The sequence below is a fragment of the Lactuca serriola genome, chromosome 6, assembly GCF_051521515.1.
Source record: "Lactuca serriola cultivar US96UC23 chromosome 6, Lser_US96UC23_V15, whole genome shotgun sequence".
NCBI lineage: Eukaryota > Viridiplantae > Streptophyta > Magnoliopsida > Asterales > Asteraceae > Lactuca > Lactuca serriola.
The window spans coordinates 25,638,983-25,664,106 of record NC_136413.1 but is presented as its reverse complement, the minus strand read 5'-3'; the positions used below and the strand labels follow the sequence as shown (position 1 = coordinate 25,664,106).

Here is a 25,124-nt window from a genome sequence, read left to right as displayed (position 1 = left end):
TGAAATAGACCGTGAAGTAAATCTTCAAACTGAATCAGATTTGGAATCCATCTTCGAATCGAAGCAAACCTTGGAGTCAATATTTCGTTCTTTTGATCAAAAAACAAAAAACAAAGATTTAAACATCAATTTGCACAACCCATTAAAATCCAAGATCAATTTGAAAATGGTGATAGAGTAACGTCTAGGTTTTAAGACACACACACAAACACAAAGAGAGAGACAAAGAGGGAGAGATTGAGGAAAAGCTAGAATAGAAAAAGAGAGGAAGAGAGCATACCTAAAGTGGAAAAGCTCAAAGTATTTTAAAGTTGGTCATTATAGAGATGGTATCTGTAGAAGTCCTGCAAGAACAAGGTTAATAACAAGAGTTGGTTTGAAGATCTGTAAATCGAGATCTGGTGGTAGCCTCACATGGAAATAAACTCGAAAACAATAAAAACCCTAACTTGTAAAAAAAGGAACCTGATAAACATTCACAAAAAAGAGAGACCTAAAATCGTGAAATCATGAAAGATGGATAGATCGAATGTAAAATCATCAAGATCACTGGAGTCGTTCAAATCCATCCCAATCAAAATAAAACCTTGAAAAATCAAAAACTAAAAAGAAACTTGAAATTGACCACAACACGGTTAGAAAGAGAGAGAGAGAGAGAGGGAGGGGAGAGAGAGAGAAAAAAATAGAACCTGGGTAATGAGGGCAATGAATGGCGGTGACTTTCTAGCCTTCTTCTTCTCAAAAGAAATCAGTAAATATAATACGATATCAATCAACCCTAAAATCAAAATTATTTATAGGAACTTCGATTGGAAGGAATTTTTAGAGGCGAGGATACTGGCGGACGTAGGTGGTAAAGGATGATGGTGGTCGCGATCATGACGTTGGAATTGCCTGTAGGTGGTAACTGGTTGAATTGGGTGAAAGATATTGATAGCTTCATTTTATTTACTTCTTTTTATAGGTTTTTTAGCACAATCCATCTTATTTTAGTCAATCTTCATGCATATTTTCTCTTTTTTGTCATTTTTCTCCTTCACCGGGCACTTTCTAGTTTTGAGCTTAATTGCAGGATTTTCCGATGACTATTTGTTATTGGAGGCTTAGAAGGATGCGGGACTCATGGAGGCATGTGATTTGCTTGCGGACTTGAAGTGGTGCGATTGGGCTAGGTGCATGCGTAAAAGAAGAAATCAATTTGGATCTAATTTATGGGCAAAGATGATGATGAGACGGCGCGGAATCGAGCTACAAGAAATTGGAGGAGCGCTGGGTCAATTTTTAGAAGGCTTTGGAATGGCAAATGGGTCTTACAGAGTTATGATTATGGGCTGAAGTTGAAGAAATGAAGACTGGGCTTAAATGCATGTTAAATGGCCCAACTCTCACATTCAGCGTGACCCACGCGGTCCGCATGGATCCATACGCGGTCCGCGTGAATTGTGCTGAGTTGTTTCCGGGTTTTGACTTGTTGACTCTATTTGTGGAAGTTTGGTGGGTAGCTTTTGGTCTCTTTTTGAATCCGGAAATTGACCCTCTTTAGCTGGAGATTGGAGGCTCATTTGGGGAAAACAAAAAAAAAGAACACATTCCATTTTTTTTCTCTTTAAGAAGTTTTGGGAAGATTTGAAGAATATTTGCAAGATTAGTGTAATTTCCTTACATCTTGCATCTAAGACAATGTTTGGTACCTCTAATACCTCTTGTTATTGTTTAATCTTAGCCATGCTTGGCTAGATTTTCATTTGGTTGACTTGGATATAATTGCTTGAATGTTTTGGTTATTTTGAAGAACTCCATGAACTTGTGTTGAATATTTATGATTATATTTTCTATGAAAAATTCATTCATGTTTATATATCTCTAGTCATGAATATTGATATATGAATGTCATCTTTGTTGGTTAAATTCTTGACTAAGTAATAGGTCTTCAATTTAACAAGCAACAATTAGTTTAAATGTTTGTTTTCATTTCATTTAGACTAAGAAAACATTTTCTCCATAGTGGTAATGAAAGCAATAGATTACTCTTTGGATTTGGTGACTCTTAAAACCTAATGCTAATTGATTTTCACAAAATTACATGCTTCATTAGTTTTGTGACTTTGATTTAGGAAATGTGTTATGAGCTTCTCTAGTCATTTTAATACAAAAAGAAGAGTTGAGGCAAGTTATGCTTATAAATTGCTATAGCCAAATTAGATTACAAACACAAGTATTGCACCTTGGTATTCTCATGATTATTTAACCAAATGTTCAAGTAATGAAAGTCTAAAGTCAACCATCTTTCCCTTTATTGATTTTACATCAAACTTTTCTTTTGTTGATTTTTGTTTTTAAATCTTAGTGCAATTCTAGTTTTCTTTTAAACATCTCAAAACATCAAAACCCCCATTTTCAATTTATTGTCATATTCCAAGTATTTTTGCAAAGAGATTTCTCATAGAGTTATAAATTGAACCAGTCTCCGTGGATTCGACCCCTTTACCACTATACACTATTTTAATGTGTGATATTTAGGGTTATTATTTGTGTTGGCCTCGACAACCACCAAAATTTTTTGACGCCGTTGCCGGGGATTGGTTTATTTTTAATTAATTTGTTTCTCTATGCCGAGATCTCAGCGTACAGGTGACTTGATTTACAATCCGGAAATCGAAAAAGAAGCAAGGCGTTTGGCGAAGGAAAAACGAGTTGAACATGGTCAAACTTCTAACCCCCACGGGGACCCGGAGGTTGAAACCGCTTCATTAAGTGATATAGAACCCGATTCTAGTCCCGACCCTCGCCAATAAATTCTCGAAACACCACCCCTACAACAAAATCCACCCACTATTGAACCAATTGCAATGGCGGACGGACGAGAAGTTCCTGAAAGAACTTTGAGGCAAATGATGGAGACCGATGTTACACAAACTCCAACCGGTATCAATTACCTGGTTTTGGAAGGAGGCTCGGAGTTGAAGTCAAGTTTAGTCCATCATCTACCAACTTTTCATGGATTGGAGAATGAAGACCCTCATAAGCATTTGAAGATGTTCCACATTATTTGCACTAGCATGAAGACACAAGGGTCAACCGATGACCAAATTAAGCTAAGGGCATTCCCCTTTTCATTGGCCGATAGAGCAAAAGATTGGTTATTCTATCTTCCACCGGGGTCGATCAACTCATGGACCGACATGGAAAGAGCTTTCCTTGATAAATTCTATCCCGCCTCAAGAGTCTCAAGTCTTAGAAATGAGATTTGTGGAATCCGCCAAGGTCAAAATGAGACTTTCCATGATTATTAGGAGAGGTTCAACAACTTGTGCTATAGTTGCCCACAACACCAAATTCCGGAACAACTCCTCATTCAACACTTCTATGAGGGATTGTTGCCAATGGAGAGAAGACTAGTTGATGCCTCAAGTGGTGGAGATGTCTTTAGTAAAACCCCACAACAAACAAGACAAATTTTCAACACCATAGCCGCAAATTCACAACATTTTGGCCCTCGCCAAGACATGAAGAGAGACACACAACACAAAGTCAATGAAGTGGGAACATCAAATCTTGAGTCTCAAATAAAAGATCTAACCTCCGTTGTCCAAAAGCTAGCCATGGTACAAACTCCACAAGTGATGGTTTGTGGAATATGTGCAACAATGGGACATCCTACGGATATGTGCCCCATCCTTCAAGAAGATGCGGAACATGTGAATGCCACGGGAGAATTCCAAAACTACCACCACAAACCATCCGGTTACCAAAATGCATATAATTCGAGTTGGAAGCCAAATCCCAACATGAGCTACAACTCAAGACCATTGCCTCAAAATGCATTGGTTAGACCGTCCTATCCACCACCACAAACTCAATACCAACATCAACAACCACACTATCAACCCAAACCGCACCCTCCACATCATCATCAACAATCTCCTCAATCTCAACCAAGTAGCTCCGGAATGTCTCTTGAAGACATTGTCAAATCTCTAGCCACTAGTACCCAACAATTCCAAAAAGAAACAAGGACTAGTATCTCCAACCTTGAAGCACAAATGGGAGATATAGTTACATCCATAAGCAAGTTGGAATCCCGTGGTAAACTCCCTTCTCAAACCGAAAAAACCTAAATGTCAATGTGGTGACCTTGAGAAGTGGCAAACAAACCGGAGAAAGTAGTTCAAAGAAGAAACCAAGAGAAGAAGAGGAAGAAATAGAGATCCTCCCTATTGAGGATCCCATAGCTAAGAATGATGCACAAGCCGGAGTCCCAAAGAAGACTACTCCTCTAGTGACACCAATAGCCACTCACCCACCGTTCCCCTCCCGATTTGCAACTTCAAAGAAGAATATGGAGGAGAAAGAGATCTTGGACACCTTCCGAAAGGTGGAAGTGAACATCCCTTTACTTGATGCGATCAAACAAATTCCGAGATATGCAAAGTTCTTGAAGGAGCTTTTCACCTACAAGAGAAAGTTGAAAGGGAACAAGAAAATCTCGATGAACGAAAACACATCCGCAGTTTTACAAAGGAAGCTTCCACCCAAGTGTAAAGATCCCGGAATGTTCACAGTCGCTTGCAAGATTGGAGATGTCACCTTCAGTAGTGCTATGCTTGATCTTAGTGCCTCTATAAATGTCATGCCTTACTCGGTGTATGAATCATTGAATGTCGGACCCTTAAGCGAAACCGGTGTCATAATATCTCTCGCGGATAAATCAAGTGTCTTTCCTAGAGGTGTTTTGGAAGATGTCCTAGTTCAAGTAAACCAATTGGTCTTCCCGGCGGATTTCTATGTGATTGACCTAGACGAACAAGTATCCTCAAAATCGGGTATAATCTTACTTGGGCGACCATTCTTGAAGACGGCTAGAACGAAGATTGATGTGTATGCGGGAAGCTTGACAATGGAGTTTGATCGTGAAACAATAAGTTTCAACATTTATGATGCTATGAGATATCCTAGTGATGTTTCCTCTTTGTGTTTTGTTGATATTATTGAACCAATGACCCAAGAGTTGTTCGAGTTGTGTGATGATGACATGTTAGAGATGATCTTGAGCAAAGGGTTTGACTGTGCAAAATTGGCCAAGAAATTGAAGCTTTACTCATTAGACCCCGAAATTGAAAGATTAGTCAACAATTTGGAAATCAAGAAGACCACCCAATTTAGTGTGAAGCAGATTGAATTACCTCAAACTCACACGAGATTGCCACCCTCCCTTGTCCAACCGCCCGAATTAGAATTGAAGGTCCTCCCTCAACATTTGAAGTACGCGTACTTGGGAGACAACGAGACTCTCCTAGTCATCATTTCAACTCACCTAACCAAGTGCGAAGAGGAACAACTCCTAAAGGTGTTGAGGGAACATAAAGAAGCAATGGGTTGGACGATTGCGGATATTAAAGGATTGAGTCCCTCCACTTGTATGCACAAGATCCTAATGGAGGATGAATGCAAGCCAAGCCGGGACGCACAAAGAAGGTTGAATCCGCCAATGATGGAAGTGGTCAAGAAAGAGATTTTGAAGCTCCTAGACGCGGGGATGATCTATCCAATCTCGGATAGCAAGTGGGTGAGCCAGGTGCAAGTCGTTCCAAAGAAGACGGGAATCATGGTGGTCGAGAACAACAAAGGTATGATGGTCCCCACTCATGTGCAAAACGGGTGGAGAGTATGTATTGACTATCGCAAACTCAATGCAAGCACAAGAAAAGATCATTTCCCATTGCCTTTCATTGACCAAATGTTAGAAAGGTTGGCCGGGAAATCTCATTATTGTTGCCTCGACAGGTATCCCGGTGGCACCGGAAGACCAAGAAAAGACGACATTTACATGTCCATTTGGTACTTTTGCATACCGGAGAATGCCATTTGGATTGTGTAACGCCCCGGCCACTTTCCAACGTTGTATGGTTAGTATCTTTTCGGAATACGTTGAAAACATAATTGAGGTTTTTATGGATGATTTCACGGTACATGGCAACTCCTTTCAAGAGTGTTGACCAATCTCACCAAAATTTTAAAAAGATGCATTGAAACAAATTTGGTTTTAAATATTGAAAAATGCCATTTCATGGTGAGTCAAAGTCTCATTTTGGGTCACATTGTGTCTAAAAAAGGAATTGAGGTAGACAAGGCCAAAATTGATGTTATTCAAAGCTTACATTACCCGACTTGTGTTCAGGAAGTTCGTTCTTTTTTGGGCCATGCAGGTTTCTACCGAAGGTTCATCAAGGATTTTTCAAAGATAACAAGACCAATGTGCCAACTCTTGCAAAAGGAAGTCGATTTCGAGTTCAATGAGGCGTGCAAAGAAGCTTTTGACAAGCTCAAAGTGTTGCTTACATCCGCTCCCATCATGCAAGCACCAAATTGGGATCTCCCCTTTGAGATCATGTGTGATGCAAGCAACTATGCAATAGGCGCCGTTTTGGGTCAAAAGAATGGGAGGGCCTCCCACGTGATCTATTATGCATCAAGGACACTAGACAATGCTCAAAGCAACTACTCTACCACGAAGAAGGAGCTATTGGCCATAGTGTTCGCCTTGGAGAAATTTAGACAATACCTACTTGGTACCAAGGTCATAGTGTATTTGGATCACGCAGCTCTTAAGTACTTGATGACGAAGAAAGATTCAAAGCCGAGACTCATCCGGTGGATCCTACTGTTACAAGAATTTGACTTGGAAATCCGGGACAAGAGCGGATGCGAGAACCTCGTTGCCGATCATCTAAGTCGGATCACTTCAAATGAAACTCCTCTCCCATTACGGGACGAGTTTCCGGATGAGCATCTCTTTTCCATTACCCAATCTATTCCTTGGTATGCCGATATCGTTAACTTTTTGGTCACAAAAAGGTATCCCGACACATTCACACGTGCTCAAAAAGACAAGTTGAAAAGTGATGCAAAATACTATGTGTGGGATGAACCTTATTTGTGGAAACATTGTCCCGATAAAATCATTAGGTGATGTGTACCCCAACAAGAGCACCAATCCATTTTGCAATTCTGTCATGAATTTGCTTGTGGGGGACACTTCGGACCTAGCCGGACTTTGAGAAAGGTCCTTGAGTGTGGATTATTTTGGCCAACCATGTCACGCGATTGTTATATGTTTTGCAAAAGTTGTGAGCGGTGCCAAAGGACGGGAAACAATTCACAAAAGAACCAAATGCCCCAAAATCCAATCCTTGTTTGTGAAATTTTTGACGTATGGGGGATTGATTTCATGGGCCCATTTCTCGTATCATTTGGCAACGTTTATATTTTACTCGCGGTTGACTATGTTTCTAAATGGGTTGAAGCCAAAGCCACAAGATCGGACGATGCCAAAACGGTTATCGAGTTTTTAAAGTCTAATGTTTTTGCGAGATTTGGTGTGCCTAGGGCTTTGATTAGTGATAGAGGGACGCACTTTTGCAACAAAATGATGGAGGCTTTATTGAAAAAGTACAACATGACCCATCGTGTCTCTACAGCCTATCACCCTCAAACGAATGGTCAAACGGAGGTTTCGAATCGTGAAGTGAAGTCTATTCTAGAGAAAACAGTGAATCCGACAAGGAAGGATTGGAGTTTGAGACTTGACGACGCCTTATGGGCCTATCGGACTGCGTACAAGACCCCGATAGGAATGTCCCCGTTTAGGTTGGTCTTTGGAAAGCCATGTCATCTTCCCGTCGAGTTAGAGCACCGTGCATTTTGGGCGGTCAAGCAATGCAATTTCAGCATTGACGAGGCGGGAAGGCATAGGAAACTTCAACTTCAAGAGCTAGAAGAATTGAGAAACGACTCCTTTGAAAACGCAAGGATTTATAAGGAAAAAACGAAGCTCTTCCACGACAAGTCCATCACCCGGAAGAATTTTGAACCGGGGCATAGGGTCTTACTTTACCATTCATGATTGAAGTTATTTCCAGGAAAATTAAGGTCAAAATGGATAGGTCCATTTGTTGTGTTAAAAGTTTTTGAACATGGAGCAGTTGAAATTCAAAGTGAAGAAACGGGGCAAGTTTTTAAAGTCAATGGGCATCGATTGAAACCTTTCTATGAAGGTTTTAATGCGAATATCTTAGAAGTCATCCAATTGGATGCCCCGGTGTACTGAAATCAAGAAGGGAGCACGTCTCGCCAAAGACGTTAAAGAAGGACATTTTTGGAAAACTAAAAGTTTTCAACTTTTCTAGTTTCGAATAAATGTCGTGGTTGGTTCATTTTTGGATTTAACATCTTTTCTCCTTTATTGAGAAAAAAAAGAAGAATGTTGGAATTAAGGGCCCGGTGTTCGTAATGGTGATTGAGCAAAAAGAATGTTGGAGTATGTCATCTCAACACACGCGGTCCGCGTGTTATCGAGCCCCTGTCCGCGTGTTTATTAACACGGTCCGTGTGTGGTCTCTCTATCGTCCGCGTCCATTATCAGAAAAAAAAAGAAGAGTTTCATCCCAACACACACGGTCCGCGTGTTATCGAGCCCCTGTCCGCGTGTTTATTAACACGGTCCGTGTGTGGTCTCTCTATCATCCGCGTCCATTATCAGAAAAAACAGAAGAGTTTCATCCCAACACACGCGGTCCGCGTGTTATCGAGCCCTTGTCCGCGTGTTTATTAACACGTTCTGCGTATCCTCCCTATATCGTTCGTGTCCATTAAAAAGGAAACAGAACACATGCAGTGAAACTCACGCGGTCCGCGTGTACTCGATAACTCGTCCGCGTGACCTGTTGACCAGCGTTGACTTTTTATTTGACCAGGGTTTGACCGCCAATTGCCCCACCTTACATCCAGCCGGCCCTTTCTTCTTCCCCACTTCTTCTCCTTTTCTCCCTAACCTCCATTAAAGAACCTTCATCTCCATCACTAAAACTCACTTTCCCGTCAAACGGCAGGTCGGAATTTCGCGAGACCACCGCCATTCTTCTCCAAATTCAGAGCTCTACAAACCCCACTAAAACAATGGTCCGATTTGTTGCTGTATCTCGGGGCGCCACCACTCTCACGCCGCCACTTTCCGGCCGATTTCCGGCCAACTCCGGCCACCTCTCGCGATTCCACCACCACCATTGTGCTCCTCTTGGGCAAGGCTACAAACCCCACCAAAAATATTTCCCAAAGCTCGCCGGAACATTTCGCCAGAATTTCAAGCCATTGCCGGATTCGTCGGGTTTTCGCGGTAAATTGCTTCTCTCGGGATATCAAACAAAAGTTTAAAGCTTGGGGTGAAGAGTTGCAAGATTGTCAAATACCAAGTTTTCGCGCGCAAACTTTGAACTTTCAACTAAAACGGGTATTTTCTTTCCTTTGTTTAATTGATCAAGATGCATGTCCATTCATATGCTATTGTATCCAATGAATTTAGGAATCCCTTCTTGCTTTGATTATTGAATAGCCTTAGAAGCTCATAGGAAATTAGTTGGTGATTTGGGGTGGACATATTGTTTGTTGAAATTGTGGTTCGTGTAGTGGTCATTTTTTTTCGTGCAGGAAGCCCATGTCTACTTCTAGGAAGCGTTCGGCTGCTAGCCGAGGCAAAGCCCCAGCAAGAGATCAAAGCGATGCTCCCGATGTCCCAAGGTTTCGGGATGCCAAGGCATCCGAAAACTACACAAAGAGCTTACCTCGAAAAGTTGCATCTACCAAATTCGTGTGCAAGCCCACGCTTATATCACTTGGGGTTCTTGAAGGGGTCACCCAATTGTTTCGTAGCATTGGGTGGGAAAACCTTCTCAACCTCATGGCGCACACTTACGAGCTCCCCACTAGAGAGTTTCTCGCCGACAGCGGGTACGACAGTGAAAAAAAGAAAGCCGCATTCCAGCTTCTAGGGGACCGAAGGTACATCGATTTTGCAACGATAAACGACATCTTGGGCTTGCCTTCTTCAAACACATCCACGATTTTTGACGTCCTACCTGTTGAGTTCAATCACGAGACATTTTGGACGGAAATCACCGGGGGTATCTTCTCGTGTGCCGGTCAGGATAAAGCAACATCTATCATCCACCCATGCCTCCGCATTGCCCATCGCATCCTGGTGTGTACGGTTTTTGCCCGCAAAGAAGCCGGCCAGGTCACAAAAAATGAACTCTTCTTCCTTTGGTGTATGAAGAGGCGTGAAAGGCCGCCAATCCCGGACTTTGCTTCATTCTTCTTCCACAAATGCGCCCACATGAGATCCAAGACGTCCGGTGATATTTGCATTGGGGGATTTGTCACACTTTTGGCTCGCGGTCTTGACATCGAGGTTCCTGATGAATTCCAGCCTGTTGACAGCAAAAATCTTTTGGATGAGCGCACCCTCATAAACATGCACCACATCCGTCGCAGGAACAGGAGCAGCTTCACGTGGTTTTGTCCTTAAGGGGTCGGGTATCTCGTTCTTCCCGACCCTCGAGTCACCAACTTCACCTTCCACGATCGCACTCAGTGGAGACTCGCGAGGATCATCACTCAGTCAGTCAATGAGGATGTGCTCCAAGACCAAGATGATGACGAGATGCCTATGGATGACGAGCCCGGCGATGCGCCCACCCATGGTCCACAGCCTGCCCAGCCTCAAGCCCCTCCCGGGTATTACCCGCTTCCCCCCAATTTTGCCAAGCGATTCGATGCGCTTTGTGTCTCACACCAAATCATGTCCCAACAAACGCACCATATGTGGGGATGGCACCAATCCTAAAACCATTTCGAGAACGTCCCACTTCCGCCCTCCCTATCCATACCCCCCACCCACCCATCCTTATCCCCCTCCACCTTACCCTTACCCCTACCCCCAATACCCGTATCCTCCTCCCGATCCGCCGGTTTAGGTACTTTTGCCTCGCCCCAAGCATTGAGGACAATGCTTATTTCTAAGCTTGGGGTGGGGTATTCCCTTTTTGTTTTCTTTTTTTTTTCTATCTCATGCATTTTAGCTTAGGTTGCATAACACTTAGCCTTAAATTGCATTCATCTTAGTTTTTATTTATTTATTTATTTAATTTTTTAATTTCCAAAAAGATTTTATTTTATTCTTTTTCTCTTTTTATTTTTGCATGACATTTAGCTTAAGGTATTAACATTCATGCATTTTTGTTGTCTGTTTATTCTCACCTCTCTTGGATGCCATGGAACAGGTTCACAGTTATTGTATCATTATTGGTCCAGGATCTTCTTGCTATCTCACCCATCGAATCGGAACCACTAGCTGCAGTTTGGGACCTCATACTTGGGATCAGATGCTGGTAGCTTAAAGGGGTAAGTGATCATGGCCAGGTAGTCTCATGAAAAATTATGCATACAATACTAACAACTGTAGGATATACTATAGCAATGGATGTTCTTAGCCTTACGGTCACTACTGCCGAGAGGATCATACTTGATCATGTTTGAACCGTTAGGATGAAGCACTAGTGCTTGTCCTCGAGTAGAATCCATATCCGGTCTCTTTACACCACCATATCTTTTTGCGATTTTCTTAGGATTTTAGAGAAGTCTTTTAATCCTCATGTGGACATTTTCATTATTTTTGAAAAAAAAAGAAAAAAAAATTCAAAATCACAAGTTTAAAGAGGAGCTTACATTATATCTTTATGCTCCACACATGGTCATTTTCTCATTTAGACCATTCAGATTATATTACTACCCTTTCAGTTCCACTTACACACTTTAGGAACCAAATGTTGAGTCAAAGGGTTGTTATTACATTACCTTCAAGTATGAAAAAAAGGGGGCAGACAAATTCCCAGCTGCAGAAATCTGAGAAGGGTGACTGGTTCAATTATTGAACTAAATTTTCTAACATTTTGGTCACCCAGCGTTTGATATTCATTTATTTAGGTATGTTTTATTGTATATAGATCGAGTTGTTTTTCACAAATTGGTGATGTTAGGGAGACTGTCGAGTCGGATACTACGGGAGGTTTGGGCCAACACCAAGTGGGCCGATTCCTACAACGGTGCCCGAGTGATTAAACCTAGTTACACACGAGAGAAACCGGCAGACGTGAGATCAGAGTGTACATTTAAAGAAGAGCTCCACCCGAGCCCATCCAGTTGCTTTCTCCCTACTACAGATGTTCTTCATTGTATGCATGTTCCATTGAGGCTGCGACTGCTCATCCCTCCTTACTCACCTAAAGGAGTTGTCCCGACTGTGGTTTATGATTCCATTGTCATCGGATGAAAAAGTTGTGAGATAGCAGCGATATCAATTCTGACCATGTTGACTAACGATGAACAGGTTCCATGGTTCTATCCATTCTTTTTATTTCTAGGGCAGTTAGTCCCAAGTTCATTTTAGTCTTGCCTTACTTGAGGACAAGTAAGGTTTAAGCTTGGGGTGATTTGATAACTTCATTTTATTTACTTCTTTTTATAGTTTTTTTAGCACAATCCATCTTATTTTAGTCAATCTTCATGCATATTTTCTCTTTTTTGTCATTTTTCTCCTTCACCGGGTACTTTCTAGTTTTTGAGCTTAATTGCAGGATTTTCCGAAGACTATTTGTTATTGGAGGCTTAGAAGGATGCGGGACTCATGGAGGCATGTGATTTGCTTGCGGACTTGAAGTGGTGCGATTGGGCTAGGTGCATGCGTAAAAGAAGAAATCAATTTGGATCTAATTTATGGGCAAAGATGATGATGAGACGGCGCGGAATCGAGCTACAAGAAATTGGAGGAGCGTTGGGTCAATTTTTAGAAGGCTTTGGAATGGCAAATGGGTCTTACAGAGTTATGATTATGGGCTGAAGTTGAAGAAATGAAGACTGGGCTTAAATGCATGTTAAATGGCCCAACTCTCACATTCAGCGTGACCCACGCGGTCCGCGTGGATCCATACGCGGTCCGCGTGAATTGTGCTGAGTTGTTTCCGGGTTTTGACTTGTTGACTCTATTTGTGGAAGTTTGGTGGGTAGCTTTTGGTCTCTTTTTGAATCCGGAAATTGACCCTCTTTAGCTGGAGATTGGAGGCTCATTTGGGGAAAACAAAAAAAAGAACACATTCCATTTTTTTTCTCTTTAAGAAGTTTTGGGAAGATTTGAAGAATATTTGCAAGATTAGTGTAATTTCCTTACATCTTGCATCTAAGACAATGTTTGGTACCTCTAATCCCTCTTGTTATTGTTTAATCTTAGCCATGCTTGGCTATATTTTCATTTGGTTGACTTGGATATAATTGCTTGAATGTTTTGGTTATTTTGAAGAACTCCATGAACTTGTGTTGAATATTTATGATTATATTTTCTATGAAAAATTCATTCATGTTTATATATCTCTAGTCATGAATATTGATATATGAATGTCATCTTTGTTGGTTAAATTCTTGACTAAGTAATAGGTCTTCAATTTAACAAGCAACAATTAGTTTAAATGTTTGTTTTCATTTCATTTAGACTAAGAAAACATTTTCTCCATAGTGGTAATGAAAACAATAGATTACTCTTTGGATTTGGTGACTCTTAAAACCTAATGCTAATTGATTTTCACAAAATTACATGCTTCATTAGTTTTGTGACTTTGATTTAGGAAATGTGCTATGAGCTTCTCTAGTCATTTTAATACAAAAAGAAGAGTTGAGGCAAGTTATGCTTATAAATTGCTATAGCCAAATTAGATTACAAACACAAGTATTGCACCTTGGTATTCTCATGATTATTTAACCAAATGTTCAAGTAATGAAAGTCTAAAGTCAACCATCTTTCCCTTTATTGATTTTACATCAAACTTTTCTTTTGTTGATTTGTGTTTTTAAATCTTAGTGCAATTCTAGTTTTCTTTTAAACATCTCAAAACATCAAAAACCCCCATTTTCAATTTATTGTCATATTCCAAGTATTTTTGCAAAGAGATTTCTCATATGAACCAGTCTCTGTGGATTCGACCCCTTTACCACTATACACTATTTTAGTGTGTGATATTTAAGGTTATTATTTGTGTTGGCCTCGACAACCACCAAAATTTTTTGTACTGGCAGACGTAGGTGGTAAAGGATGATGGTGGTCGCGATCATGACGTTGGAATTGCCTGTAGGTGGTAACTGGTTGAATTGGAGCTGAAGATAAAAAGCTATAATTCAGGACTTCAATTTGAATCTGCTTATCATTTTGCTTGACTTTTTCAAGATGTTGACTGTATAAGTTTTATCTATTTTGCAATGCATAAATTCACAATACAAATCGCATATAGGGTTGTACCTCTTAAAATTTAGCTAAACATGCTAAATGTTTTTTAAGGTATATATATATATGAAGGTCTATGATATTACCATAGGGTAGCATGTATCATATAATCACACAAATTTCAGCAAAATGATATTTTGGTCATTTAAGCTATTTTAAAAAAGGAAAATTTCAGATTTTAAGGGATCATTAATTCCCTTATTTTTTAAAAATCCAAATTTGTTAAATTAATTCTAATTAAATTTTAGTATTATTTTTAATAATAACCAATTTTATTCTGTCAGAATGACAAAAAGTCAACAATAAACTAGTAAATATATTTGCGGTTTTATTCTTGCAAAATATTGTTTCATTCAAGATACTTTTTATATTAAACATGCTTAAAGAATTATACAACATATTATCAACAATAACATTTTGTAAAGAATACGAATTACATTTATTCTTAAAGATTAAAACTAAAAATGGTTAAAAAAGAAAAAATATCAAAATCTAACAAAAACACTAATCAATTCTAAAAGAATATTATTGTTAAGAAACACTTTATACATTTTAGCATAATACATTTTGCAAGAATACACTCTAGTTTTCCATGTTTTTTCTCGTTTTCCATATCAATGACAGTCTCTTCAAAACCTAAATCCACAAAAAAAAATCATAATTAACTTTCAAATATTAAAAAATTCGAAGCATCCTAAAAGAATAACAACTATAAATTCTGATAGAATGTAGTAGACATCAAACAATTGTAATTTATTCTAACAACATGCATTACTAGTTATTCAGCTAGAATATACTATCACTTTTCTAATAACATGCATTACTCGTAATTCTGCTAGAATGTATTACCAGTTAAATAAATATACTTGTTGTTAACAAAACATGCTTAAAGACATTTTGATAAAATGCATTTATATAAATAAATTCTGACAGAATACACTCAAGTTTTAACTTATATTCTAATAGAATTTACAACGTCTTTTTTTATAAAATAAAAACACCAAAATAACATAACTACACATATTAACATCAATTCTAAAAGAATATTTTGTTTCTATTTGTTGCTTAAACTTCAATTCCTTAAGAATTCTAACAAAATATTATCTACTTTACTTCTAATAGAATATTTCAACAAAATTCCAATATGTCAAACTTGCCTCTTTTACACAAAAACTTTCTTTTTTTGACATTATATCAAACACTTGGAAGGCATGTTATTGTCAACATTCAAAAAACGTAACAATACAAGCAACATTCAAAACCATTGATAACAAAAAAATTTAATTCTTGATTCTGATTCACTTCCAAAATCATAACTAGTAGATAGAAAATTTAAGTACAATGTTTCAATATTTTCTTAGGATTCAAGCCCTAAAACATAATAAGACAGGTCCAATTCAATTATTGAATTCTCAGATTGGAATTTTGTAATCATACAAACGAATTGCAAAATAAACCAAAACTAAAAATAAAGGAAAGTAAAACCACATCTGGATTGAAGAAGGAGCAAATTCGTATCGGCTAAGTTATGCTCTGGTGATGGCGAAATAAACCACACTTGGATAAGACAGGTCCAATTCTATTGTTGAATTCTCAATCAATGAAATCAAATTAATTTCAAACAAAGACAAAAGAGAAATCAAACCAAGGGAGAATCGTACCTGACAACTTGAAGACGACTCTGAAAAAGCTGAACCTGATTATCGTGGAAGAAAGTAGTAGTTGGCGGTGGTATTAGGTGGCAATGGCGGTCGGCAATTGGGAAGGAGGCGTTGGAGATGGAGATCGCAACACGAGATGATGATGAGGTGTCGTTCGACCTTTGTCAATAATGATGGAGTCCGACGGTGAAGAGGGAGGAAGAAGAACAGAAAATGGTGATATGTTGTGAGGGATGATGATGAACGTGTCAGAGGGTTAATTAGGGGGAAGAAGGTTTCTGAGGACAAACGAATGGAAGAAATCTGAAGGTTTTATTATTAGGTCAACATATTCATTTTGGTGATTTTAAATCAAATCCCCCATTTATCTCAATTACCATAATTTTAGAGTCACAATTACTAATTTACCCCTATTAATTTATTTAATTATTAAATTATTGCTAAATTCTCATTGGTCCATACATGCGTACAATACTTGTAGGAAACATTCATATATATATATATATATATATATATATATATATATATATATATATATATATATATATATTGTACGCTTTTGAAAGCGATGAATTTTCATGGTTTCAAAACCGTTCAACGTCTAAATCTCAACATCACCTCTTCTGTCTCTTGGTTATACTTATGGGCATTACAAGATCCCCACTAGCATAAAACCATGAATAAAGAATATCGTGCTTTTATTTTAGATGGTACATAAACTCTTGTCCTAAGTTCGACAGATGTTAACATTGTCAGAGCGGCGCGGTTATTCAAACATAATTGTAAGGAGGGTAAATTACCAAACGAACCATTTTCTTTGATTACTTTTCAGTTTTTAACCAAAAATTAACATTTATCCCAAATTAGCCACTGAAATCGTGAGTGATTAAAAAACCTACGGTCAACATAGGGTTGACTATGGTCAACGTTGTATTGACTTCTTTTTCGGGCAATGAGCTACTATTTCATGGGTCGTCTATTATTTCAGGGCCATTAGCCCACAATATATAAAGTTGAAAATTTCTTTTTTGCTCATTTTTTGTGTTTTTGAACTTAAGAAAACTCTCTTAATGGAGCCTTCAAAGAACGACCAAGTATTTCTTCGAATCTTCGACTTTTATTATTATTATTATTATTATTTTGTTTTTTCTTTTTTGCGATGAGATTCAATACATAAAATTTATTTTTTTTTTTTGGAAAAAATCGAAAAAAAAACAAAACCGTAGGCTTCATAAGATACCAATGACGTACAAGCAGTCTATTAAGAAACGTGCATTTATTGGCTACACACCTTAGGTTTCTTATGAGGCCTATTGTTTTCGTATTTTTTTTTTCTTTTTTGTAGATCGTATATAATGACATATAATTACGACGTGGTGTTTTTTTTATTTTATTTTTTATTTTTTTTACAAAAGACACAAAAAAATATAAGGGAAACCGTATGTTTCCTAAGAACCTACGGTGTACAAGCAATCACTACATGTTTTGTGCATTGACTACTTATACATCGTAAGTTCTTATGAAACCTACGGCTTTGGAAACTATAGGCTTATCAGAGGATACCATAGGTCATTTAGAAACCTACAGTTTCATATGGTATTTTGAAGAAAAAAAAATCTTATACACATATTCCGAAATTGTAGGTATCAAGGTGAAACAGTAGACGATTTGAGATATCTACGGTTTCAGTGGCTATTTTGGGATAATTTGTATTTTTCGGCTAAAAGTGATAAGTAATTAATAAAATGATTAGTTTAGTCATTTCCCCATGATTTAATATACACTAGTTATAAGACTCATATATTACATGAGTTAATTTAAAAAAAAACAAGTTAAATATAAAGATCAAAATATTTGAAAACTTTGAATTTATAAGAATATAAGAAAAATAATGAATTATTATAATTGAAATGTTTTTTATCTTTTAAATTTAAACAAATAATTTAAATAAATAAACAAAAGAAACCAATGAGCTTTAATTTGATAATTTTGAAATTAAAATGTAGACAGACAAAACTTCAAAAATGGTCCCTGTGGTTTCCGAAAATATCAAGTTTAGTCCCTAAGTTCAAAAAACCTCACGGATCGTCCCTGTGGTTTCAAAACTTTTAACAAATGATCCTTTTCGTTAACTCTGTTAGATTTTGGCCGTTAAGTGAAGGGCATTTCGGTCATTTCACTACTACATGGACCATTTATGAAGTTTTGTCTTATTTAATATATATATATATATATATATATATATATATATATTTATTTATTTATTTAATATAAAGGGGCCCCATCCATCTCCCTCCTCCTCCTCCTCCTCCTCTCTCTCTCTCTATGTACGTCTTCTTCCTAAAAAGAACACACCCTTTTAATCTCCTCCCTCCTTCTTCACTTTATCATAAACTCCAAAACATCAGTCAATTCTCACTCTTCATACACAAAAAGAGAGCATCCTTTTGCGATTTGAAGCAACCCCCGCATAAATTCATATTTCCACAAGCTTGATTTCATATGGGTTTTGAATCTCTCGAGCTTGGCATGACACTCTTCTCTCTCAACTACATTCACATCAAGAACCCCCAGTCGCTCTATTTCCTTCTTCATCGGTTTTCGTTTACCATGCACCCACTGCCGTAAACCCTAACCTCCCCCTTATTTCTCCGACCACCCACCTTCAGCGAAACCTTATCCGACCTGCAACAATGGCCGAATTGGGCGAAAACCTTAGTGTCATCTGTCGGTTCATCTTTCATAGATTCAGATAACAGACCAGACTCTAAAAGTTTACACAGAGAACTTAATTGGCTGATCGAAGATGCTATAGAAAACCCAAAACCATTACTAACCCTCAACGACTCCAAACACAACACTCTTTTGCAATTAAGAGCTTACTTGGGTGATCTTTACTCTTTATGGGGGATTTGGTTCTTAGTGTCGAAGAAGGTGATCTGATTCCAAAGCCTGAAACCGAGTTGATAATCAATCTGCTGGAAGATGTGATCAAGCAGAGTCAAGAATTGAATGAAGGTTTGTGGGTGGATTTAGGTACCGGTTCTGGTGCAATAGTTATTGGAATCAGGAGGATTTCATGGATTAGGATTGGGAGAGAAGGTGGGTTTATGTGTTTATTTTCAATTTCTTTGATTATACATCTGTATGTATTGAGTTCAACTCCAATTTGGATTTTAATTAGAAGTAAAAACAAGGATTTCATGGTGATTTTCTTAAGTTGCACACCAACTGTTTGTGGAAATGTCCCAATGACATTAATTTGTTTACACCCCAAGCTGGCTGTTTCTTGTTTCACAGCTTCTCCATAACGAAGATGATGATCAGAGAGATGGGTGGGCCCCTTTTATATTAAATATATATATATATATATATATATATATATATATATATATATATATATATATATATTTAAATAAGACAAAACTTCATAAATGGTCCCTGTAGTAGTGAAATTACCGAAATGCCCTTCACTTAACGGCCAAAATCTAACGAAGTTAACGAAAAGGACCATTTGTTAAAAGTTTCGAAACCACAGGGACGATCCGTGAGGTTTTTTGAACTTAGGGACTAAACTTGATATTTTTGGAAACTACAGGGACCATTTTTGAAGTTTTGTCTAAAATGTAAGTTCATTAATGAAATTGATATCCATTTATTCCTACATTTATTGCAATGATTACATTAAAAATATTATGTTGAATTTAATTAAATAGAAAAAGTCATAAAATGACATGTGGAAAAAAATTTAATTCAAAATAACCATAAAATGACATTTGACAAATTGAATGAGAGTGTCACATGTGACAAAAAAATCTTAATTTATTATAATAGATATGGATGACTTAGGGAAATTGATGAAGATGTACATTGATATTTTTATGAACTTAATTGCTTAAGTGATGAATTCATGAATCAAAATTCACACATATCCAACTTAAATAAGATAATAAATAAAAAAGAAGACGAAAAACATCTTTAAAAAAAGTAAAACTATTAATAAAGTCTATAAGGCTAGAGGGAGTGGGTGCGGCTGAGGCCGCACTCCCTTTGCCACATAAGCACAAACACCACCCAATTGGTGCCGTAGAGGGTGCAATGCAACATTTCAAGGGAGCATTACTTCAAACAATGTGATTAGTTCTTTTTTCTTACCTCCTTCTGATTAGTCCATTTTATTTATTACCAAAAAATAAAATAAAAATACGTAAGTGTGACACCACTTCTTGGATGTGGTATGAAACCACACTTTTATGGTAATAAGTGAGGTGTCGCCTACGTGTCACTGCGGTTTCATGAGTCAGTGCGATACCACTCCCTCCAACTTAATTGTATCTTGAAAAACATTTATACGGTAATATACTAAACAAAGATCCACGTGTCATTCTACATGTTCGTCATTCGTCACACAATGATACAAGATTACAAGGATCCCCGTTCAAATGGATAATAATTAAAAAACTTTAAAGGGTTATAAGAGTGATAAAACTACTTTATAGGGTTTATTATTACCTTCGAGTCTGCTTCCTATTTTTGAGGGATGCCAAAGAAATAAACTTGAAGCAGCAACATATTACTTGTGCAAAACCAGGGGCGAAGTATATTAAGGGCCAGGAGGGGTTGTGGCCCCCCCTGATTTTTTTATTAGAATTGTAAATAGTCCATATTTTTTTATCCATATTAGGCCTAGACATTAAAAAATTGGGCTGTGGCCCCTCCTGCGCTTTTCCAATAGTCCGAATCAAACAAAAAATCAGATCGTCATTATCGTTCGTCCCTACCCTCGTGCCTCGTCTGAAATCTGAACCAAACACTCCTTAATCGTTGTTGTGGCCTGCATCACTGCGTGCTGTCACACTGTTGCCTGTGTTGCTGATCAGAACTCAGAAGATCAGTGATCAGTCCACTCTGTCTCCTGCCTTATTCTCCAAGTCTAAGTCTGAACTCTAAAGTCTTGCTGGTCGCTGGAAGCCTGGAATCAATTGATCAATGTGAATATTGAATTGTGAAGTGAAGCCTGGAAAAAAAATCATAATTACTTAAGCAGGTTTTTTTTTTTTTTTTTTTTTTTTTTTTTTTTTTTTCACAATGAGGGATATGAACCTACAAGGCTACAATTATAAAGATTAATTTAACGATACAAAAAATAAGGAATCCTTATATTAATATATATTAATTGGGGCCACTGTATTTGATAATAAACTATAAAGTTCTAGATTCATTATGTGACACTATAACTAAATTCTTTGCTATCACCTAATACTCTTTTTGAGTGTTGGTAAATTGGTATGAATATGATGAAACCTGTTGACATTTGCAAAAAACATAAGGTTATATTTGGTTACATAAAATACTATAGAATGTAACATATTCAGTGAGACCAATTATTTGTTAATTTAATTATTTAAATACAATAATGATGAAGATGAATATCATTAATTGACCATTATTTGAATTTGTAGTATTTATGAAATTCCTACATGAACAATTATAAAAAGATAGAGCAAAGTAATGATATTTAACCCCTATAAAGAAAATCTTATAATATAAAGTCAATCCGTGTGTCTAGATGTTTCTGCATTATTGTCCAACAATTTCTTTTTTGTCAAGAAAAAACTTAAATCTTACACACAAGCTGTTATCTATGTTAAACATTTACAACTGTATTTAAGTAATTTAGAATTTTGAGGCATTGTTAATTAACCGATTTCAGATTTTTGCAAAATTTTGCAAAAATATCAAATAAGATTTGTAGAAATAAGATTTTTTTTGCAGAATTTGGGTTGTTGGTTTATGAGCTTATGATTTCACTTTTGATTTTTACAGATACAATCATATAAATCTCACAATTTCATGGGAAAAATGAAAACCATTGATTCTTTTTTCAAAAGAAAGAATGATGATGAAGAAACTCATAATGATAATCAACAGAGTAAACGTTACAAAGCTTCAACAAGTGAGCCGCAACCGCAAGAACATGAAAATCAACAAGAGAATGATATTGATGAAGCTACACAATCAAATCCTAATGAAGTGGATCTTAAGCATCTAGAAAGAGATCCCGCTAAACGAAAACAAATGTGGGAATATCCAGTTAATTTAAGGGAACAAGTAAGACGAGCTTATATGACTTTAGGACCTTTCCAAATACGTCTTCAAGAATATCATGCTAAAGGTTCAAAGAAACATCCTCGTAGATTCCAATATTCTTGGTTCAACATTTTCCCTAATTGGTTAGAGTATTCTCCAACAACACATGCTTCTTATTGTTTTATTTGTTATATATTTAATGATAAACCAAGTGAGTGCCATGGTTATGATGCATTTACTGTTAAAGGATTTGACAATTGGAAAAAAGTTAATGATGGAAAAAATTGTGCATTCTTGAAGCACATTGGTTGTTCACAACATAGAAATGTTGTTACATTTGCTGAAAACTTGATGAACCAAGCAACACACATTGAAAATATTATAGTGAAGCAAAATGAAGCACAAATATTGAAGAACCGGTTACGATTAAAAGCTTCAATTGACACAGTTCGTTGGTTGACATTCCAAGCTTGTGCATTACGAGGACATGATGAATCGCCTAATTCCAAAAATCGAGGTAATTTTCTTCAACTACTAAAACTTCTAGCGTCTTATAATGATGAAGTTGCAAATGTTATATTAGAGAATGCTCCTTATAATTCAAAGTATACTTCTGGAGATATTCAAAAAGAAATTCTTAGTATTATTGCAAATAAAGTTCGAAAGCATATTCGTAGTGAAGTCGGGGATTCGTACTTTTGTGTCATGGTTGATGAGTCACGAGATGAGTCTAAAAAAGAGCAAATGGCCATAGTTTTGAGATTTGTTGATGCAGAAGGGATCATACAGGAAAGGTTCTTAGATTTGGTTCATGTTAGGGATACCTTATCATTAACCTTGAAAACAAATATGTGGAGACAACTTTTGCACTATCAGTTTGATGTTAGCAAAATCCGTGGCCAAGGTTATGATGGTGCTAGTAATATGAGAGGGGAATGGAATGGATTACAAGCACTTGTTCTTAAGGATTGTCCTTATGCGTATTATGTTCACTGCTTCGCTCACAGATTACAACTAACACTGGTGGCTGCTTCAAGGGAAATTATTCCTATACACCAATTTTTTACAAACTTAATTTTTACAATTAATGTAGTTTGTGCTTCCAGTAAGCGTCATGATGAGTTACAAAAGGAAAAGGAAACTGAGATTGAACATTTATTAGAACTTGGTGAAATTGAATCAGGTAAAGGATTGAATCAAATTGGGACATTAAGAAGAGCTGGTGATACACGTTGGGGTTCTCATTTTCGTTCTGTTTGCAGTTTGCTTAACATGTTTGATTGTACACGTGTTGTTCTCCAGGGAATAATTGATGATGTATCTGCTACTTATTCTCAACGCGGAGATGCTGATGCAGCTTACTGTTACCTGAAATCATTTGAGTTTGTGTTTATTCTTCACTTGATGAAAGAAGTAATGGGAAAAACTGATATACTTTCTCAAGCTCTACAAAAGAAATCCCAAGATATTCTTAATGCCATGGAGTTAGTTTCAGCAACAAAGGAGAGTCTAAATGATTTCAGGAACAACGGATGGGATTCTTTACTTGAACAGGTAAAGATTTTTTGTGAGAAACATCAAGTAGATGTGCCGGATATGCAAGCTCCATATACTTCTACTAGATATCGGCCTCGAAAAAACGATAATCAGTTTACTTTTGCACATTTTTATCGAGTAGATTTGTTTACATCCACATTGGACAAACAGTTACATGAGTTGAATAGTAGATTCAATGATCAGGCGATGGAGTTGTTAAGTCTTAGTTCTACTTTAGTTTCAAAAGAACACCCTAAAGTGATTAACATTGATCAGATTTGTCTTCTTGTTGAGAAGTATTATCCTGAAGATTTTACAGAGCAAGAGAGAATTCAATTACGATATCAGTTGGATATTTTTAATATCGATATGACAAAGAATCCCAGGCTAAGTCGTGTATCAACTATTGCTGACCTATGCAAGGGTCTTGTGGAAACTCAGAAACGTGAGACGTATTATTTGCTTGATAGAGTGGTCCGGTTAATCTTGACACTTCCAGTTTCTACCGCAACAACAGAGAGGGGATTTTCAGCAATGAAAATATTCAAGAACCGCATTCGCAATAAGATGTCAGATGACTTTCTCGCAAACAACTTGGTGGTTTATATAGAAAGAGAAATTGCTGAAAACATTGATACGAAGTCAGTAATTGATGAATTTAAAGACCTTAAAGGTCGTTGGGCTGAGTTGTAATTCTTTTTCTAGGTATTTTTGGTATTTAGTTGTTGAAAAAAAATTGGTTTCTTTTTATGTGTAAGACAGTAACTTAAGGAATTTTTGGTGAGTAATTTAGGTATTTTTGGTGTTTAATTGCTGATTTTTCTTTTGGTTCTTTCATGTATAAAAACGTTAATTTTAGTTTGTAATACTTTCGGCCCCCCCATGTCAATCGCTCAAGCTCCGCCCCTGTGCAAAACACTGCGGTTCTAGAGAGAGGGTGAAGCTTCAAGCTAAGGAAACTTCGATGCTACATTTATACTTTCTTTTTCTAATTTTTACAAATTAACGAGGGCAAACTAATATTTTTCTGAACTCATCTTATTTAAATTGGGTTCTTGTTTATTGGTTTTATTTCAAACAAGGCGTGTCCAAGTCTATAAGCAAAAGGTTTCCATTTAAAATTTTTCATAATATCAATACAAAATTTCAACAAATAAGAGGTGTCCATGGACACCCTTAGGTGTTGTTTGTTTTTTTTCCTTAAACCACTTCCGACCGCCGCGCAGCACTTGGCTCTTCGTAGCTGTTTGTTTTTTTATAAGACTTCTGACTTAAAAATTGTTGAGCGTGTGCTGCGTGGCGCAACACTTGACCCTCTGCTTCAAACATCTTCACATCTTACTTTAACTTATTGCAACAGTCTGCAAAGGTTAAAAAAAAACATATTTTTTTATTACATGTTGCAGCCGTTTGGTTTTCCTCTTCTGCTACAGAGGGTTGCAAAGGTGGTACACATACTTTAGACATTTTTGCTTCGAAAAGACAAACAACACCTTATTCTCCACATAAATTCGCCCTTGTGCACACGCTACCTTGGGCACTCTCTTAACCGTAAGTGATATGATTTATGATTTATTAGTACACTAATCCAAATAAACGTCAATATTACACCCCTCGTATATAGGGTCGTTTTGAAATAACATGTTAGAATATTTTGAAAAACACCTGTTAAGCCA

The 25,124-nt window shown here is 37.1% G+C and overlaps 2 protein-coding genes across 2 annotated transcripts; both read left to right on the top strand.

The window, feature by feature from the left end:
- The first annotated feature begins 878 nt into the window (after window positions 1–878).
- On the top strand, window positions 879–7,903 carry LOC145059588 (uncharacterized). Its single transcript, XM_079007418.1, has 4 exons — window positions 879–964; window positions 4,144–5,627; window positions 6,207–6,855; window positions 7,126–7,903. Exons 1-4 carry the CDS (start codon window positions 879–881, stop codon window positions 7,901–7,903), a joined length of 2,997 nt encoding a protein of 998 aa, XP_078863544.1.
- Window positions 7,904–21,684: 13,781 nt separating this feature from the next.
- Window positions 21,685–24,141, top strand: LOC145059587 (uncharacterized). The gene has a single exon (XM_079007417.1). The coding sequence runs from the start codon at window positions 21,685–21,687 to the stop codon at window positions 24,139–24,141; it is 2,457 nt and encodes an 818-aa protein (XP_078863543.1).
- Window positions 24,142–25,124: the final 983 nt, after the last annotated feature.

Coding starts and splice junctions, on each gene's coding strand:
- LOC145059588 (XM_079007418.1), top strand. CDS start 879: ATGACGTTGGAATTGCCTGTAGGTGGTAACTGGTTGAATTGGGTGAAA. Junction 5,628..6,206: donor GGTGGTCGAGAACAACAAAG/GTATGATGGTCC, acceptor TGGGCCATGCAG/GTTTCTACCGAAGGTTCATC. Junction 6,856..7,125: donor AACTTTTTGGTCACAAAAAG/GTATCCCGACAC, acceptor GTTTTGCAAAAG/TTGTGAGCGGTGCCAAAGGA.
- LOC145059587 (XM_079007417.1), top strand. CDS start 21,685: ATGAAAACCATTGATTCTTTTTTCAAAAGAAAGAATGATGATGAAGAA.